The 19,029-nt window shown below is 43.6% G+C and overlaps 1 protein-coding gene across 1 annotated transcript in view; it reads left to right on the plus strand.

Moving 5' to 3' along the window:
• The window catches only part of LOC117055978 (macrophage mannose receptor 1-like), a 52,658-nt gene that overhangs the window by 10,657 nt on the left and 22,972 nt on the right, over positions 1–19,029 (plus strand). The window contains exons 8-19 of the mRNA XM_033165949.1: positions 614–831; positions 3,026–3,183; positions 4,232–4,345; positions 6,543–6,658; positions 7,700–7,848; positions 7,962–8,161; positions 8,881–9,002; positions 10,762–10,846; positions 12,272–12,410; positions 13,020–13,055; positions 15,031–15,200; positions 18,352–18,419. Coding sequence (XP_033021840.1) covers positions 614–831; positions 3,026–3,183; positions 4,232–4,345; positions 6,543–6,658; positions 7,700–7,848; positions 7,962–8,161; positions 8,881–9,002; positions 10,762–10,846; positions 12,272–12,410; positions 13,020–13,055; positions 15,031–15,200; positions 18,352–18,419 — 1,575 coding nt within the window. The remainder of the gene's footprint in view (positions 1–613; positions 832–3,025; positions 3,184–4,231; positions 4,346–6,542; positions 6,659–7,699; positions 7,849–7,961; positions 8,162–8,880; positions 9,003–10,761; positions 10,847–12,271; positions 12,411–13,019; positions 13,056–15,030; positions 15,201–18,351; positions 18,420–19,029) is intronic.

Genomic DNA, 19,029 nt, shown 5'->3' on the forward strand with positions numbered 1-19,029 from the left:
ATTTATTGGGCAGAACAGGCCAATGTGCCTTATTAATATTGATTGCCAGATTTGACTCTGATAAATTCTGTATATTTTTATTAAGAAATTGAGTCAAGATCATCATAAATTCCACTCACCTGGTTTGTAGGTGGTAGTTGGCTGCCGGAAGACGTAGCAGTTAAGGCATTGGGTAGGGTCCATAGTAATTAAACAAAAGGGGTGTTGTTGTATGGGTTTGCCTTCCAAGAAATTGGGGTACCACATTAAAGGGATTCTAAGAGAGGTGCTCATAAGCCCAGATGGGGGTTGAGAGGGCCATAACATTCCCCTAGGTGGTGGTTCTGATGGGTTGCTCCTATTTGGTGTAAGTTATAGGGCATTCCTATCTCAAAATCGACCCTGTCACCAGCAGTCAGCAGATGGCCAACTGAACAGGGACATCACCCAATGCCTGAGCCAAATTCATTTACCTCTGTAATCAATAAAGTTGTGGTTTGTTTTGATCCAAGAACATAGTCCTGTGTGTGTTTGTTTGTTTGTTTGTTTGTTTGTTTTAATCATGTATGCAAGGCAACAGGCAGTGGGCTCAGTGCACCTAGGCATGCAATTTTTTTAATGGAAATCCATCCAGTCATGCTATCTTAAATATGGTTTTTCTCTTTTTAGGTAGGTCAAAGCCTATTAAATGTTCAGATGGCTGGGCTGCATATGAAGGCCACTGTTACCGCCGTTACAGACACCTCAAGACGTGGCAGCAGGCACTATCATCCTGTCGAAAGGAAGATGGAGACTTAATAAGCATACACAACATTGAAGAACACAGCTTCATCATTTCTCAGCTAGGCTACCGTAAGTACACCCAGAAAGTTCCATTCTCCTGGTATCCAAGATATATGTGAGATAAAGGGGAAGAGAGTTTTTGAAGATTCAGGACTTCTTCACACAGCTCAGAGTTAACTATGGAACTCGCTCCCAAAGGACGCAGTGATGGGCCACCAACTTGGATGGTTTTAAAAGAGGATGAAACAAATTCATGGGAAAGAGGGCTATTGATGGCTATGAGCCATGATGGCTATTCTCTGCCTCCACAGTTGGAGGTAGCAATGCTTCTGAATACCAGTTGCTGGAAGCCACAGGAGGGGAGAGTTTGCTCTTGTGCTCAAATCCTGCTTGCTGGTTTCCCAGAGGCATCTTGTTGGCCACTCTGAGAACGGGATGCTGGACTAGATGGACCAATGGCCTGATCCAGCAGGTTCTTCTTACGTTGTGTTGTTGTTGTTGTTGTTGTTGTTGTTGTTGTTGTTGTTGTTGTTGTTGTCGCCACATGCTGGAATGGAATGTTATTGGGACCCCTTCCCTGATTAAAAATAGTATGGAGGTATTGTCTGTTGTTGTGGTGATGATGATGATGATGAATACGGGACACAAAAATGTCAAATGTGAAATATGGCACAGACTATTACAGCCTTCCTCAGCCTGATTCCGTCCTGATATTTTGAATTACAAACACTATACATCTCAGCATAACCAACGGGCAGGGATGATGGGAGTTGTATGTATTCCAAAACATTGGAGGGTACCAGGTTAGTGAAGACTGGCCTGTTAGATGCTAATGCATCTGTAATACTGCATTATGTGACTGACACTCCAAAAGAAACTTTTTGGCTTTCCCAGGGGTGGGGAAATTCAGGCCTGGGCTCTCAGTCTAGCTTTTGCAGTTCTCCGTAGGCAACACACACTGGATGTGTTCAACATCCACCACAAGAGCTTTTGCTTTGCTGGTAATGGCTCTTGCTTGCCTAGATGGAGAGGACAGTATGGCTGCAAGGGTCACTCGCCTAAAATTCAGGGTGGACTGCAGTTGCAGTCCTGGCGCATCTCCCCAGGAGCAGAAAAGATAATTTTGCCTTCACAGTTGCCCACTGGAATACTCCTCAGCCAGCTGCGCGGGATGATGGGATTGCTTGTCAAAATTCTAAATATTCTGGGCCAATCAAGACCCTGGCGGGGTGGTTTGAGCAGCAGACCGGAGTGTACTAGTCTGGTCCACCTCTGGAAAATTAAAAGCCTGCTGAGCATTGGACTGTCAGCGCAGCCAGCAGAAGAACAGCCCTCCCACCAACCCTATATATTGTTCCTTGGGCACCTTGTTGTGAAGACTTTCCTGTGGTTCAAAATGGTCGCTGTATTAGGGACTGGGAAGGAATTTGCCTGCAAACAAATTTGGCCTGTTTGGGGTTTCTGTCTTCCTAATAGTAATCATCACAACTTTCAGCAAATAAGGTATTGGCTGGAATCTTTAGTCTGTCTTCGAGTGCGGGCTGACATGGTGGACCACCCCAACCACAAGCAGGTGCGATATCTCAGGGTATCCTGGAATCTAAGTTCTGTCCTGAAGCCAAGTGGGGAGCAGCTGGGCCATATAACTTCCAATTGCAGCCCAGGGCAGGCCACCTAAGTTGACCCACACCTCGAGGTGGCCCTTAACCTCAGGCATGACCCTACCCTAACTTGAGCCTTCTCCTAGCCAATGCCCGAGCCTACCTACATCTGTAATCAAAAAAGTTCTGGCTAATTTTTAAGCCCCAAAAGTTGTTGTGGCAACTTTGTCCCTCCTGCCATCACTTGCTACCTTCCACAGGGGGGCTCACTGCACATGGGTGTGCAAAAGCCCATAAGTTATGTGTGACTGAAATGTAGCATTGCTCCACCCACTCGTGTTTTTGGCCCAACGCACAACTGGCAATGCTCCTCGCAAGATATCCTGGATCTCTGGCTGAAAAAGGTTCCCCTCCACTGAGCTAGCTGCACATTAATGTGTCTAATTGGCATAGCTGTCAACTTTCACCTTTTTTAAAGGGAAATTCCCTTATTCCGAATAGGATTCCTCGCAAGAAAAGGGAAAAGTTGACAGCTATGCTAATTGGGTGCTAATTCCCCATTTGTACCCCACAGAGCTGTGCAGCATAGGATCCTGTTTCACACCTGAGTTCTTTGTAACTAAAGTCAGGGAGTAAATTACATGATGAATTTGTGTTCTTAGAGCCGGAGGATAGTCTATGGATAGGACTGAATGACCGGAAGACTCAGATGTATTTTGAATGGAGTGATGGATCTACAGTGAGACTCACCAAGTGGCAGAAAGGAAAGCCCACACACATAAATGATGTGCAAAACGACTGCGTATTCATGAATGGGGAGGTAAAAATAAGGAATGCTAATAGAGATGTGTTTCCCTTGGATTCGTTTTTGTGTGAAAGACCAAATAAATATACTGACAGCCAATCTGGCACTCCCACAGCTGTGCTAGTGCACCCCAAACTTTCCTACACTGTCCTTGTACTGTCCAGGTAAGCAGCATAATTGGTGTAAGCAGGATGACTCCACAACACCCTCCCCACCATGCCAGCTGCTCCTGTTGAGAGCTAATTGTATATTGCAATTCTAAGAGAACTAGGGGCTTAAGGTGACAGTGATTTGCATCCCATCCTTTGTTAGTCATATTTAGCACTGTTTCCATACCACTACATGAAAAATGATCTACTTGACAATCTTGCCTTCTTTCTTTTTCTTTTTTAAAGAGGAAGCTTCTAGCAGATATGATTGTGCCATCACTTTGGTGGTGATGCTACAGTTCTGGGCATCGCTAAGTGTACCTTCCCATAATTAGAAAAATTAAAATAAACTACACAATTAGTAAAAATAAATCGAAGAATACATTTTACAAAGTAAAATAATATGCATGATCTGCAAACAAATGCAAACAATGCATTTTTTAAGACAAGATAATAGAAATCTGAATTTTATATTTTAAAAGTCTACAAAGGTGGGAATTAGGCCACCTCACCTTGAGTTCTCCAGTTGGGATAGAAGTATATTTTCAAATGCTACCAATTTTTTTTTTGCCTAATTTTTTTTTTTGCCTAATTCCCACCTTTGTAGACTTTGTTTAATATCTCTCTCATCCTTTTTTCTTGGTATTATTGGTTTAGGCTGGTGGTGGAGCATCATTTTAGCTCGTTATCCGCACCACCACTCACAGTCTCACACCTTATTCTTTTTTCTCAATATAGTAATTCATTATTGTAGGGGCTGTAGAATTCAGAGCAGTGTAAACGTAATGGACGTTTTGTGCAGCTGTTCCCCCTTGTGCAACAATAGAAAACTTTGCATCAAGAAAATGAGAAAGTGTAAAGATCGTCAACCCTCCTTCACTGAGATACATATTTCTTCACCTTTCCATCTCCAGAATGGATACTGGGCAGATAATTTTTGTGAAGAGGAACTTGGTTACATCTGTAAAAGAGCACCTTTGGCAATTCTTTCTGAAGAACCTGAAACTGCTGATCCAAATTGCACAAAAGTAAGTATAAAGTTAACCATGTAGTCATTTAAAAAGTGAAATAAGCAATATATGCCATCCATTTCTATGCTTAATATTCTATTCTATAGGATTCTGTTCTATAGGATTTGTTGCCCATTGATGCAGGGGCACCTCCAGCCTTGAGATGAGCTGTACAATTTCTCTCTCCCACATACACACCAATTGCTTGCCCTTCCTCAACCCCATTCTCCCATCTTCAGCAACTACAACACCATAAGCTTTCCTCACTTCTTTTATTTTATTTTTACTGCTAGCAATGGGAGGATCTAGACTGTTGTCCTAGAGGGTTTCCTGTTACTTAAATTTCTCTTTCTTTTATTTGTTTATTGAGAATAACAATTTATTAGCTGCACTCCTAATACTTAAGGTAGCAAGCAATGATAAATACGGTAAAGCAAAATAAAGTAAACTCGGGAGTCCAGCATCACTGTTAAAAATGTATAAAACCTTGCCAGGTGGTGAAAAGGCCAAGGAAAATAAATGTGTTGTGCACACCCTCTGGAAGGCAAATAAATAAAAGCAAATGAAGATCTCAGGGAGGAGTTTGCACTGCCTTGGGGCAACTTTTTCAAAGGCCCTGCTCCTCATGAGGGCAGTTCCAACAGATATACATTGCACCACCCTTCCACTGCCCATAACAGGAAGAGACATTCTTACAAATCTGTGCTGGTCTCCAAGGTATCAAATGCTAAGCTTAATCAAATTTACTTGGAACCAAGGAAGCTTCACTTCTGGATTATAGCCAGCAACCACACTTCAAATTGAGCTCTCGTGTGCTTATGGAAGTGTGTGTTCTTTGGGGTTGTCAGAGAATCATAGAATTGTAGAGTTGGAAGGGAACCAAAGGGTCGTCTAGCCAACTCCCTGCAATACAGGAATCTCAAGTAAAGAGCCCTTGATAGATGGCCATCCAGCCTCTGCTTAAAAACATTCAATGAAGGATAGTCCACCATCTCCCAAGGGAGCCCACTGTCTAACAGCTCTTACTCTCAGAAATTATTCCTGATGTTTAATCTCCATTCTTGTAATCTGAATACAGGTCCTACCCTCCAGAGCAGGAGAAAACAAGCTTGCCCCCATCTTCCATGTTACAGCCCTTTAGATATTTGAAGATGGCTATCATATCTCCTCTCAGTCTCCCCCTTTACCTGACTAAACATACCCAGCTCCCTCAAGCGTTCCTCATAAGGCTTGGTTTCCAGACCCTTGATCATCTTGGTCACCCTCCTCTGCACACATTCCAGCTTATCAATATGCTTCTCAAATTGTGGTGCCCAGAACTGGACACAGTATTCCAGGTGTGGTCTGACCAAGGCAAAATAGACCAGTGCTGTTACTTCCTTTGATCTGGACACTATACTTCTGTTGATGCAGCCTAGAATAGCATTAGCTACTTACTTACTTACTTACTTACTTACTTACTTACTTACTTACTTACTTACTTAATTACTTACTTACTTTTCCCCCTTGTGGTCTACTAAGACCCCTAGATCTTTTTCACATGTACTACTGACAATCCAGGTGTCCCCCGCCTTATATTGGTGCAACTGGTTCTTTCTGCCTAAGCGCAGAACCTTACATTTGTCCCTGTTGAAATCCACACAATACTTTTTGCGATTCAGATAGCGCCCTGCACACAATTCAAGATCCTCCATTGAATACATGGAGCATTTCCTGAGTCAGAGAAAAGTACTGGACAAGCGAAGCTTATGCATATGCCTTGGAGCCTCTATGTGTACATTAAAGGCCCTTTATCAGTCTTTCACTAGTCGAGGTATTTAAATGTAAAGTTTCTACTTTATCCCTTAGTTATATATCAGGATTGTTCTGTTTTCACTTTTTGGTGTCACACTACTGCAATTTTCAAAAGGGCAAAAAATAATAAAAATCATCACATTGGCTGGGGTTGCAACTTACTGGCAGCAGTGCTGAAGGTTTCTGATTCACTGAAATATCTAATAAAAAGAAGAAGCACTGCGAGTTTGTGCACTGTTAGGGTTGGTGACATCCCAGGCAACATATAGGAGATCTCTGTGTAAGTTCCATGATGTCTAGTGGAGGATGTGATTCCCATTTCGGTAAATGTTCAGCAGCAGCTGAACATAAAATTAACTCAATGTCTCCATCCTGGTAATATTGTGGTAACATATGCTTGTTGGTTCTTCTATATCAACAGGGCTGGAGAAGGCATGGTTACTATTGTTACTTAATTGAACAAACATCTAGAACTTTTTCAGAGGCAAAGACATCATGTGCAGCAAATCAGGGATCTTTGACTTCTGTGGAAAACAGGTATCAAAACTAAATGGCCTTACTGTTTGGAGGGCCTTTCTTCTTCCCTTTGCTGGACATGAAAGAGAAAAGGACTTTTCTTGTGACTATGGGTTGTTTCCAGCTAAGGTTTGCTCACGTTAAACCTGCTGATGGACAAAAGTTATCCGTGCTAATTAATTTCAATGGGTCTACTCTGTTGTGAATAGGACTAACAACCATATGTGTTTTATGTGAGTGAAATGTGTAATTTCTATATTTCTTTGTCACATAATGAATATTAAGATTTGACCTGTGGCCTGTGACTAAGCTACTTTCTTGAATTAGCTGTTCTATGTTTCTTGTTAATTTCCCACTTGATTGGCAATCTGTGGCTTGGCTCACTTTCCTGAAACTTCTGGACCTTGCACTCATTGTCACTGATTTCATTACATGCAACTCCCAATTTACATGGGGGTTACATTCCAAGGTACTGTGTGTCTAAGTGAAATTACATATATTTGAAACACTACTGAAAAGGCCTGCAAACACCTCATTCTCCTCTGCCCCCACCCTGTTCTGCCCGTTTTTCTGTTGGGTTTGGGTCACTTCCAGGTTCAACATGATGCATGCATGCATGCATACACACATATTGGCTGTGCCTATAATGGTTGCTGCCTGTATTGTCCTTGTGTGGTGTGGTGGGGAGACTTTCAAATCCAGTGTTTTTCTTTCTCAAGTGAGTGAATGTTTTCTAGAATTCCTTATAAAATCCTAAATCCTATCCTGTATGTATGTTACACACATCACCTAATGTGCAGCCTTGTATTTTTTGTTTTTCACTTGTAAAATTGCTGTAGACTAAATTGCATAGATAGATGCAACATGCAGATATATTGCTTAGTGATAGTGGATCTATTGGTTTAGACGCTTCCCTTTCTCCAATGTGACCTGTCCATTGTCCTGCTAGGATCTGTACCTCAACAGGATGAGAACTGTCCTGTGGTAGGCCATCAATTTAGTTTTAATATATAGGAAATTAACAATAATTCGAAAGAATTTATTACATATTCTTCTCCACAGATATGAACAGGCCTTCCTGACTAGTCTAGTTGGACTTCGTTCTGAAAAATATTTCTGGATCGGCCTTTCAGATGTAGAGCAACCAGGGACATTCAACTGGACAAATGGAGACAGTGTTCTGTTCACCCACTGGAATTCAAGAATGCCTGGTAGGTATTGCCTGGTGTCCATCAGGAATGATATTTCACAAAGGCTTTCTCCAATTGTCTTGAATATCTGTGAAGAACAAGGCTCAGCTGAACTTTTCTTGAACTTCCAAAAGGGCGACAACCCGGCTGTGTTGCCATGAGAACTGGGACTGCAGCTGGATTGTGGGATGTTGTGAACTGTGAGGAGAAGGCAGCCTTCATCTGCAAACAGTGGGCTGAAGGTGTGACAACAACTCCTGCCCCCAAACCAACTCCTCTGCCTGCATGTCCAAATGAATGGCATCCAAGCAATACTAGACATGTGTGTTTTAAGGTAGGTATACTGTTTCTTGAGTCAGTTCAGTGCCAGTTCTTGCTTGTTTCAAAACAAGGATTGATACAGATTTTGTCTATGAGTAAACCTTTTTAGTTATTTCAGTATGTCCATTTTAATTTCAATGTTACAGCTCAGTGCAGGTTTTTTTTTATTCTTACTCTTTTTATTAGTGGGGTTTGGTTTCATGATTTATTTGAACTGTCAATATTCAATTGCTTATGAAATGTTTTATAGATGGGGAGGGTGGAAGGTAGTTCTCTGGTAGGTTTGCAGTACATCAAAATGGACTTCCAGAACTGGCATTAGAACAGAAGAAGCAACCTTCTGACCCTCTGTAGAAGAGAGACTGTGCTTGTGCAGTTTATCCAGGACTTTCAGATGGAAACACAGAGAGATTTGTGCTTCCCTGTGTTACTTGCTCTCTCAAGAACCACCAGTCTGGGAGTTCCCTGTACAAAGGCAGGAGGAAGGGCAGCTGGTGGGAAGGACAAAATGTTGGGAGGAAAGTTTAAACTGACATCAGTGGGAGCTTCCTGCACAAAGCTATTTCCGTACATTTTAAAAACATGTACAATTATGCCATGTCTACTTTGGCCATTAGCCACCATTGTTACATGCCAAATAGGTGTTCACGCAAACCACACAAGATCTTACTGTGAATGAATTTTGCAATATTTGTTTATTACCAATATGCAATTGTATTTATATGCTTTTAGGCCTATTATAAAGAAAAAAAGAGCAGGAAATCTTGGTTTGAAGCGCAAGATTTTTGTAGAGAAATTGGAGGAGACCTAGCTTCTATTCACAGTGAAAACGAAAAAGGTGTTATAACGGAATTGTGAGTTTCATTAAATGGTTTTTCCTTCACTTTGCCTCAGTATCAAAAAGGGTTGGGGAAGACGTTTGCATTTTTTCTTGTGAACCTCCCAATTGACACTTCCTGAATCAAGGTGTGAACCCAAACACCTCTCGCCTCTGAAATTCATGTACTAAAATCGCCTGCCTCTCACTCACTTCCCTCACTCCCCTCTCTTTCTTTGCACAGGTTCTGTAGCTGCAGTTTGTGCGTAGCTGTCTTACAATGTAGTTGTACCTTGGAAGTTGAACAGAATCCATTCCGGATGTCCGTTCGACTTGCACAATGTTCAGAAACCAAAGCGTGGCTTCTGATTGGCTGCAGGAAGCTCCTACAGCCAGTCAGAAGCTGCGGAAGCCCCTTCAGAAGTTTGACATCCTAAAATAGTTCGCAAACCGGAACAGTCACTTCCGGGTTTGTGGCATTTGGGAGCCAAAACATTCAAGAACTAAGCTGTTTGAAAACCAAGGTACGATTGTAAGGGAAACACAGCTTGCTATGTGTTGGGGTGGTAACTTTTCCTACTGCCCCACACTTTCCAAGAGCACCTCCTGTTTCCATAAATGTACCATGTGCATAGGGTTATGTGCATGTCTAGAACAATATGAGGATAAAGCTTAGCATGTAAATATGAAGCTAAAATGCAGGTTTTCAAGCTGTTTGGTGATGGAGATGGTTTTGGACAGCAGTATCGCCTTTCCCATGAGTCCCTATTTTCTTTTTAAAATAAAGGATTTGTAAATTTAGCTTGAAAAAGAAAGCGGTTTGCCCGCCCCAGGCTCCAACAACTCACACTATGCCACTGCTTTCAGTCTCCACTTTGCCAAGCTTTACTAAAAGTAAGAGCTGATGCTAGCTCCTCCCATATTTCATATTATCCTACCACTTCTTGAACATTCATTCCAGTGACCAGCAGCTAGGAGCTACCAATTTTCCTGGAAGGCACTACATTGTCACATAGTTAGCTTTGTTCTGAGGGGTGCTTCTGGGAAGCAAAAGGGGAAAGATTTATCAAATGTATAAATGAACTCATGGGCCACAGAGGACTGGGGACACCTGGATTATAATGTGGTCACCTATACAGAACCAATAACTTAGTTTGAAATCCAGGTGTGCCTAAGAATTGACCATGTGAGCAGAAGATAGACACACATAGTTCCTGCTCCAAACAGCACACCTGCTCCAGAAATCTGACACTGTAACAAAAATTAAATGTATGAACTGGTGATAGATTCATTTATGCTATTTTTCTAAAGAATATCAAGCTAGTCGCAAATACAGACAAACTCCCCATTTACACGTGTTGCTGCAAACCCGTAAGTGGCACGACAAAGCACAAAAACAGCCCCAAAGAGCACAAAAGCAGCAAAAATGGCACAAAAACAGCACATAGCAATCTCATTAGCTTTTGCAAGGGCAATCCCAGCAGCCTTTGCATTGACCTTTGAGGCCAGTGGACAGTTGGAGTTTGAGAGTGGAGGTTTGGAGGGAGCAATTGTGGCAGAGTTCAGTGGTCTGCTGTTTTTATAAAAGGGTTCCCAGAGGTTTTGGAGGGTGTTTACAGGCTTTTTCAACAGTGTTCAATAACATGGTTTCACTTAAAGTTTTGGTGCCTTGGAATGTAACCCTTGTGTAAATGGGGAGTGGTCTGTACCATGAAGTTTAAAACACCAACTGTATCTAAATCCATACTCTGTTTGCAATTTTCTGATCTCTGTATATTTATTGTTATGTATTTTAGAATTAGGAAAACAACTGGCCATTATTGGATTGGTTTCAGTGAGTTGGCCCCCGATAAAGGATTTACTTGGAGTGATGGATCTCCTGTAAGTAAATGACCTCTTACTCTCAAACTGAACTTTGACAGATCCCATAGCAGAGTTTTCAATTGTCACTGAAAATTTCAGTTTTTATAGACATGATTTGCTTGTAATCTAATTTTTAGATTCAACACTTACGGCGGTTACTGCAAAGCAGTGGTGGAGCTTCATGCTCTGGCACCGGGGGGCGGAGAGCAGACAGGGGCGTGGCTGGTGTGTGTCCTGAGGGTGTGGTGCGCCACCCGCAGGCGCATAGCTGTCAACCCTCCCTTTTCTTGCCTTCCCTTCTGAGGAGGTTGTCAACCTTCCCCCTATTCCAGCTATGTCTGGAATAAGGGAATTTCCCACAAAAAGGGAAAGGTTGACAGCTAAGCCACAGGGGCATGGCATGCATCCTGGGGCCGTGGCACACCGCCTGCGAGGGCGTGGCACCCAGCATGGGCCAGGTGGGCAGCCACAATGGCACCCCACCCGGATCGCGCTACCGGGGGCGGTGTGCTCCCCCACCCCCCTCTTCCTCTTCCTCTGCCAGTGCTGCAGAGTTGCTGCTTGTCCAATAACTCAGAAACTTACAGGTGCACCAGCTGAGTCACACCTTGCCTTACTCCTGCAAGACAATGATTCCTATACAACCTTGCAGGTGGCAAGGTTTTTAAACTCTGTCATTTCTCAAAAAAGGCGCTGTGGCCAACTACACAACCACTAATACTTTTGTTTTCTGCTCCTTGGTTGCAATTTTAAAACTTGTATTTGTGCTGTGGTTTGATTCCCTATGACTCCAAGGTCTATGGTATGCTGTAACTTTATGTTATATATTCCATATTTTATGTTTTTTATGGGCTTATAGCCGCAATAAATTTGAATTTGAATTTGTCCAGTTGGATTAGATTTGTTTTTATATGTTTAAATGAACTTTTTTTATTTTAAAAACACGGGTACTGGAGCAGGAGAGCACATGTTGACTGCCTGGTTTATATTGTTTTGAGTATGTGGGCAGGTAGGCTGCATTCCTGGAACCAACAAGTGTTAAAATGTAAGCAATGATTCAAATTCCTGGAACAGCCAGGCTAGCTTCTTGGTAAGGTAATTGGCCATCCCAGTAACAAAGGAAGTGGTTTGGCACTAGAGGACAAATGGGTGGGGGGCCCTCCCTCAACTCTCGCTCGTAGTTAGAAAGACAAAGGCATGGGCCACAGGGCCAGTCATCTAAATAACTTACAGTGAACAGAACTGATTCTTTATAATAAAATACAGGATCAACACAGTATTAATAAGCAAATGACAGCCCATCTCTCTCTACATATGCACATGCACACATGTGTACAAATCTTTCAAAGACTGCAACGTAAGTCAATCTCCTTTTCTGTATATTACCGCTAAAGCTTTTTTTTTTTTTTAAGAAAGACTAAGAAATCTTTATTCCCACTGTAGGTAGACTTTGAATGGGATTTTCATCTTCGTGATCGTCACAATGAAGACACAGGATGCAGAGCCCTGTATTCCTCTGTTGGGCGGGTGGATTCTGACTGGTGTGAATATTTCAAGAATTGGGTTTGCCAAATAAAGAGAGGTAAGTTACCCTTTTAATCTAACACTAGTTCGTTAAGCAAAGTGAACAGGGCTTTTTGCTGCTCTGCTGAAACCTGGCATTTTAACGTGTTTATTACATGCCTAACTTTTCAGAGGAGGAAATAATAATGTGGAATACATTCGGCCTTCATTAAGAATGTTGCAGAGTTCAGATCCTTGGCTTTCATATTATGAGATATGAAATACAGGCGTCTCCCCACTTGCGCATGATGAGCATGCATGCTCCCGCTGACATGTGTGCCCTTTTTGGAGTGGTACAGGGTGTGGGCAGAACAGGGAAATCCCCACTCATGTGCATCCCAGCGACACACACGGCAGCCGGGAACAAAACCCCAGCGTAAGTGAGGATTCCCCTGTGTTCCATTTTGATGAGAATGAGGGATCTAGTGCATTGAAGTCTTTGTGGATACAGGGAGCCACTGATTCTTCTGTCGCATTATGCCATTGCCTTTGCGTCAGAACTGTGGAAATGCCATATGCTATAAATGACACTTTAATTTTTATGTACTCCTGTTTTCAATATGAAACGATGTTAATAAAACAGAAATTACACTAGGGTCCATTATAATTAGTGTGTTTTGTTTTTCAGGTGCAACAGTGAAAAAAGATCCACTGGTTGGTTTTGGTATGTTGGGTGATTCCACCTTTCCTCGGGTCACACACGCCTCTTTTAAGCAGCACCATGGAAAGTGTGGGTGGGGCTGCCTTATCAGCTCTCTCGGGCCATTGATGGTTCTGCCAAAGATGCAGGTGCTCCCTGGCTTGGGCTTGCTCAATTCTGCCTTCCCTCAGGTCACACAAGTTTAAGTAGCCCCAGGGAAAGTGAGAGTGCATACCAGCCACCCCATCAGGTTTTTTTTTAATCCATTGGAAATTCTGTTAGGAGCCAGCGGTAGCTGCTTCCTGGCCTGGGCTTGCTTGCTTGTATTACATATAATTGGGGAGGGACTGTATCTTAGTGATAGAGAATCTGATTTGCATGAAGGAGGTCCCAGGTCCTCCATATCTCCAGGTAGGACTGGGAGACACCCCTGACTGAAACCCTGGAGATTACAGCCTGGGGTGTTGACAGTACACAGTTAGGAGGACCAGTGGTTTGGCTTAGGCAGCCCCTATGTTCCCAAGTGCCAGATCTCCTTAGCTGCTGTACATCATATTCTTATAACTTGAGTTTATCCTTCTCCTCTCCTACCCCTTTATTATTTTTGCATTTTCATTGGCTAGGCTAAGAAGATTGTACCGCTTTGGAATGTAGGATTGTCCCTCCACTTTTTCCCCAGGCTGTGCTGCCAGTGCACAATTTAACAGCTTGACACACACAAATTAGCACACACACCAGCAGAATGTGGTTCTCCAGCTTCAGAAAAACCACCTGCTTGCCTGAAGTTTTGTTGTACTAGGCAACTACTGAGTGTGAGTGAGAGCAAGAGAGATGTTATCTCAGTACAGTCGTACCTTGGAATTCGAAAGGCTTAGTCACCGAACGTTTTGGCTCCCAAACAATCGAAATCCAGAAGTGAGTGTTCTGGTTTTTGAATGATTTTTGGAAGTCGAGTGTCCGGTGCAGCTTCCGCGGCTTCGTAAGCCAAGCCTTGGTTTTTGAATGGTTCTTGGAGTTGAACGGACTCCCCAGAACACATATTGTTCAGCAACCAAGGTACGACTGTACTATGAATGTCTACCCAGAATTAAGTCCCACTGAATTAAGTTCAAGAGTGATGATGTCACAACCCCACTGTCCTTCTCCACAAAAAGATTGCCCATCATGGGGATGAAGGCTGATTCTGTTTCATATCTGGTCCTAAACCCATACTGAAAAGGCCAAGAAAATCAGTTCTCTCCATGAGCATCTCAACTACTACCTAACCTCTTATGCACCTTGCCCCTCAAAGGGCCACTGTGACTTACAAACTACCTTATGTGAAATCATAGGACAGTACCTTTAAAAATGCAGTGACTTGCAAACTTGCATTTTAGCTCATGCCCCCCCCCCATAATGCTGTTATCATTACCACTGAACCAACTTTTTTCCCCTTGGGAAATATATGTTCATGGTTCTAGGTGCTCTTTTTATATTTTTTATTTTTAAAATATTTTATCGGGGTAACCAAACTTTTGTTTTTAGTTGAATGTGAACAGGAATAAAGCATGGAGTAGAATTGGGGAGTGTGTGGTGGTGGTGGGGGGGTCCTTGTTAGTTTCAAAACTGAAATAATGTATCTGTCTAAAGTAGGAGGGTCCTCATTAAGATCACTGAAGTTGCTTAGCTGGACCACTTGTTCTGTGAATTAATGTTATTCACATGTTTATACAGTGGTACCTCGGGTTAAGAACTTAATTCGTTGTGGATGTCCGTTCTTAACCTGAAACTGTTCTTAACCTGAGGCACCACCTTAGCTAATGGGGCCTCCCGCTGCCACCACGCCGCCGCCACACGATTTCTGTTCTCATCCTGAGGTACTATTTCTGGGTTAGCGGAGTCTGTGACCTGAAGCATCTGTAACCTGAGGTACCGCTGTATACCTCTTCAAAATCTTTTGATGAAGGGTAGCTGAGAAATATTTTAAATCAAATAAATAAAAATATTCTTTCTTTTGCAGAATATACATTTTCAAGAGTTGAAAATGGCTGGATTTTGCATAATGGCAGCGAGTACTATTTCAGCAATGCGAGTTCATCTGCAGAAAGAGCATGGGAATTCTGCAAGAAGCAAAGTGCAGATCTCGTGGTCATTGAAAGTGAAAGCGAAAGACAGTTTTTGTGGAAATACGTAAGAAATATACGGAACATATGCTTTCCTAATCAAACATAACTGGGTTTTTAAAAAGAGCCAAATACATTGTTTGATAATAGCCATTTTGTTGCATGGTGAACATTTTCTTCTGTCACCGAAGATTGCAGAGATAACTAGAGCAATCCTATGACTGTCTGTGGAGAAGTAAGTCTCATTGGTTTCAATGGGTCTTACTTTCAAATAAGTCTGTACAGTGGTACCCCGCAAGACGAATGCCTCGCTAGACGAAAAACTCGCAAAACGAAAGGGTTTTGCGAGTTTTTAGTTGACTCGCAAGACGAATTCGTCTATGCCTGTTTTTCGCAAGACGAATTCGTCTGGCGAGGTACCACTGTAAGCTGGCTTACCTTTTCGCTCTGGTCGGGAGGGGTGATGTCCGCGTCCGCCATTTTGGATCGACTGTGCATGCGCAGTCGATCCAAAATGGCAGACGCGGACAACATCCCTCCCGACCGCAGCGAAAAGGTAAGCTCCGCTGCCGGTCGGGAGGGGGCCGTGGGATCGTGCCCAATGTCGGGCATCATCCCATGGCCCTCTCCCTCCTTCCCGGAGCCCCGCCGCTGCGTTTTAAGACTGCAACGATCGTTGCAGTCTTAAAACTCGGCGGCGCGGAGCTCCGGTGCCGGTCGGGAGGGGGCCGTGGGATCGTGCCCAATGTCGGGCATCATCCCACGGCCCTCTCCCTCCTTCCCGGAGCCCCGCCGCTGCGTTTTAAGACTGCAACGATTGTTGCAGTCTTAAAACTCGACGGCGCGGAGCTCCGGTGCCGGTCGGGAGGGGGCCGTGGGATCGTGCCCAATGTCGGGCATCATCCCACGGCCCTCTCCCTCCTTCCCGGAGCCCCGCCGCTGCGTTTTAAGACTGCAACGATCGTTGCAGTCTTAAAACTCGGCGGCGCGGAGCTCCGGTGCCGGTCGGGAGGGGGCCGTGGGATCGTGCCCAATGTCGGGCATCATCCCACGGCCCTCTCCCTCCTTCCCGGAGCCCCGCCGCTGCGTTTTAAGACTGCAACGATCGTTGCAGTCTTAAAACTCGGCGGCGCGGAGCTCCGGTGCCGGTCGGGAGGGGGCCGTGGGATCGTGCCCAATGTCGGGCATCATCCCACGGCCCTCTCCCTCCTTCCCGGAGCCCCGCCGCTGCGTTTTAAGACTGCAACGATCGTTGCAGTCTTAAAACTCGGCGGCGCGGAGCTCCGGTGCCGGTCGGGAGGGGGCCGTGGGATCGTGCCCAATGTCGGGCATCATCCCACGGCCCTCTCCCTCCTTCCCGGAGCCCCGCCGCTGCGTTTTAAGACTGCAGCGATCGCTGCAGTCTTAAAACACAGCACCGCGGAGCTCCGGTGCCGGTCGGGAGGGGGCCGTGGCATCATGCCCGATGTCGGGCATCATCCCACGGCCCTCTCCCTCCCTCCCGGAGCCGCGGAGCTGCGTTTTAAGACTGAAGCGAGCGAACAGCAGCGCTGCTGTTCGCTCACTGCAGTCTTAAAACGCGGCTTGGCTTGGCTCCGGTGCCGGTCGGGAGGGGCCCCCGGACTTTTTCCCCATAGGAACGCATTAATTAAATTTTAATGCGTTCCTATGGGAAAAGGTGCCTCGCAAGACGAAATTTCCGCAAGACGAAGAGTCTTGCGGAACGAATTAATTTCGTCTTGCGAGGCACCACTGTAGAAGATTGCAGCCTAAAAGACCTAATTTGAGCCTTTGTGGTCATATGCTTCCATTGTAAAATGAGGCACTGAAGGGGAAGTGAGACTTGCCAAATAGAAATCTACATACATTCCACTCACCATCACCCCGCCCCCCAAATAATTGTCATAGGTTCACAACCACAGCAATATGGTTTCCATGTAATCAGGGGTCCACACAGGTATGGAAATAGGATTCCTGAATGGGCTGACCAGGTTGTGTGAGAAATGCCAAATCTAGTACTGTACTAGACTTTCCAGGCATTGATTGTGCTGGCAGTTGTCTCAACCACATGGGAAGAAATTTAACAGGAAGTGAGGTACAGTGCCCATCAAACAGTTTCTGATTATGCTCCTCTTGTTAGGTCTCACAAGAAGTTATATTTCCCATACCTGATGGAGCTGGCATTTTCTGTGGCTATATTGAACTACTTTCCGGGTTCTTTCAAAAAATAGTTGTTTCAGTATTTATTTTTGTGACTAAGCATGTAATTTTAATTCCACCAAAGTTAAAAATGCCATGCAGAAATTGTTTTCTAAGAAACTTGATCGTTCTGGTAATAGGCTATCAAATGTTTGGGAAGAGCATAAACTTCTCAATAGATTCTATGGGGCCTCTAATGAAAGCATGGTGGGCTTATCACTCAGGATTTCACCTTCTGTCTTCACCTGCCCAACCACCCTTTCTACCTTTCTCTTCACGTATTATGAAAACTCCTTTCTAGCCCCTTCTTATCCCTCCCCTCTTCTAGTTGGTTAAATGTTTAGTTGGGGTTGGCGGTTATTTTAATTTGGGTATAACTGTAAACTGTTTGTTGTTGTTGTTGGTTTCTATTGATTTATTGGTTTGTTTGTTGCTCATCTAGGATATTTTGTTTTCCAATGTTTAATGCTTTGTTGTGATTTTATATATGTTGTAAGCTGCCCAGAGTGGCTAGGGAAGCCCAGCAAGATGGGCGGAATATAAAATTAAAAACTTATTATTATTATTATTATTATTATTATTATTATTTTCTCCTTTTATGTCATTTGTTACTTTTCCTCTTCTTTCTCTTCACTAAGAATGACAAATTCACTAAATGAACAACAGAGCAGGTAAACACTGTGCTATATTATGGCCTGGAAGCTGGTGGAGTGGGGTGCAATGTTACTGAGTTATATAGAAAATAGAAATCTTCAAATCATCAGCTAAAATGGAAACATTAAAAAAAAACTTTCTTCCATGCTTACCCTCATTGTAACGGACAGGTTTTAATTTGTTTTAATTGAAAAGCTTTAATTTTGTTTTTAAACAGCGCGGACATGCTTTGTTCATAATTACAAACCTCTTTCTGTCTTGCCTGATTCTGCATTTCCTATGGGATAGCTGAATTATCTTGCCCTGGAGAATATATGATTGCTTTATTGTTGCATTTACTTCCCATTTTTCTTTTTATGTTGTAGAATCAGCTTTATCGACATTTTAATAACCATTATATTGGTTTAACTGTGGATTTTGATAAAAGTTACAGGTAAGTAAACACAAGCAAGCAAGCAAAGAAAAACAAAAAAGTGGAAATCAATTTTTTAGCTCTTGCACCCAAAATAGCAGCTGTCCTTTTCATCAGTGGATAACCTTCTTTTGCCTAGAAGTGATGTGGGTGTCACTGTGGTCTAAACCACTGAGCCTCTTGGACTTGCCGATTGGAAGGTCGGCGGTTCAAATCTGTGTGACAGTGGTGAGCTCTAATTGCTCTGTCCCAGCTTCAGCCAACCTAGCTGTTCAAAAGCACGCCAGTGAAAGTAGATAAATAGGTACTGCCGTGGCAGGAAGGTAAACAGTGTTTCTGTGTGCTCTTGCACTCATCATGGTGTCTCATTGTCCAGAAGTGGTTTAGTCATGCTGGTCACATGACCCGGAAAGCTGTGTGTGGACAAACGCCAGCTCCCTTGGCCTGAAAAGCAAGATGAGTGCCACACCCATGGTCACCTTTGACTGGACTTAACCATCCAGGGGTCCTTTACCTTTTTAACCCTTTCCTCCTCTCTGCTCTGACTTAACACTGGGTTTAACAGATCTCAAAATATACCTGTACCTTCTATGATTTACTTACTTATTGCATACCTTCACCATTAGGTAGG

Source organism: Lacerta agilis, chromosome 12 (genome assembly GCF_009819535.1).
Source record: "Lacerta agilis isolate rLacAgi1 chromosome 12, rLacAgi1.pri, whole genome shotgun sequence".
In the NCBI taxonomy this organism is placed as follows: Eukaryota; Metazoa; Chordata; class Lepidosauria; order Squamata; family Lacertidae; genus Lacerta; species Lacerta agilis.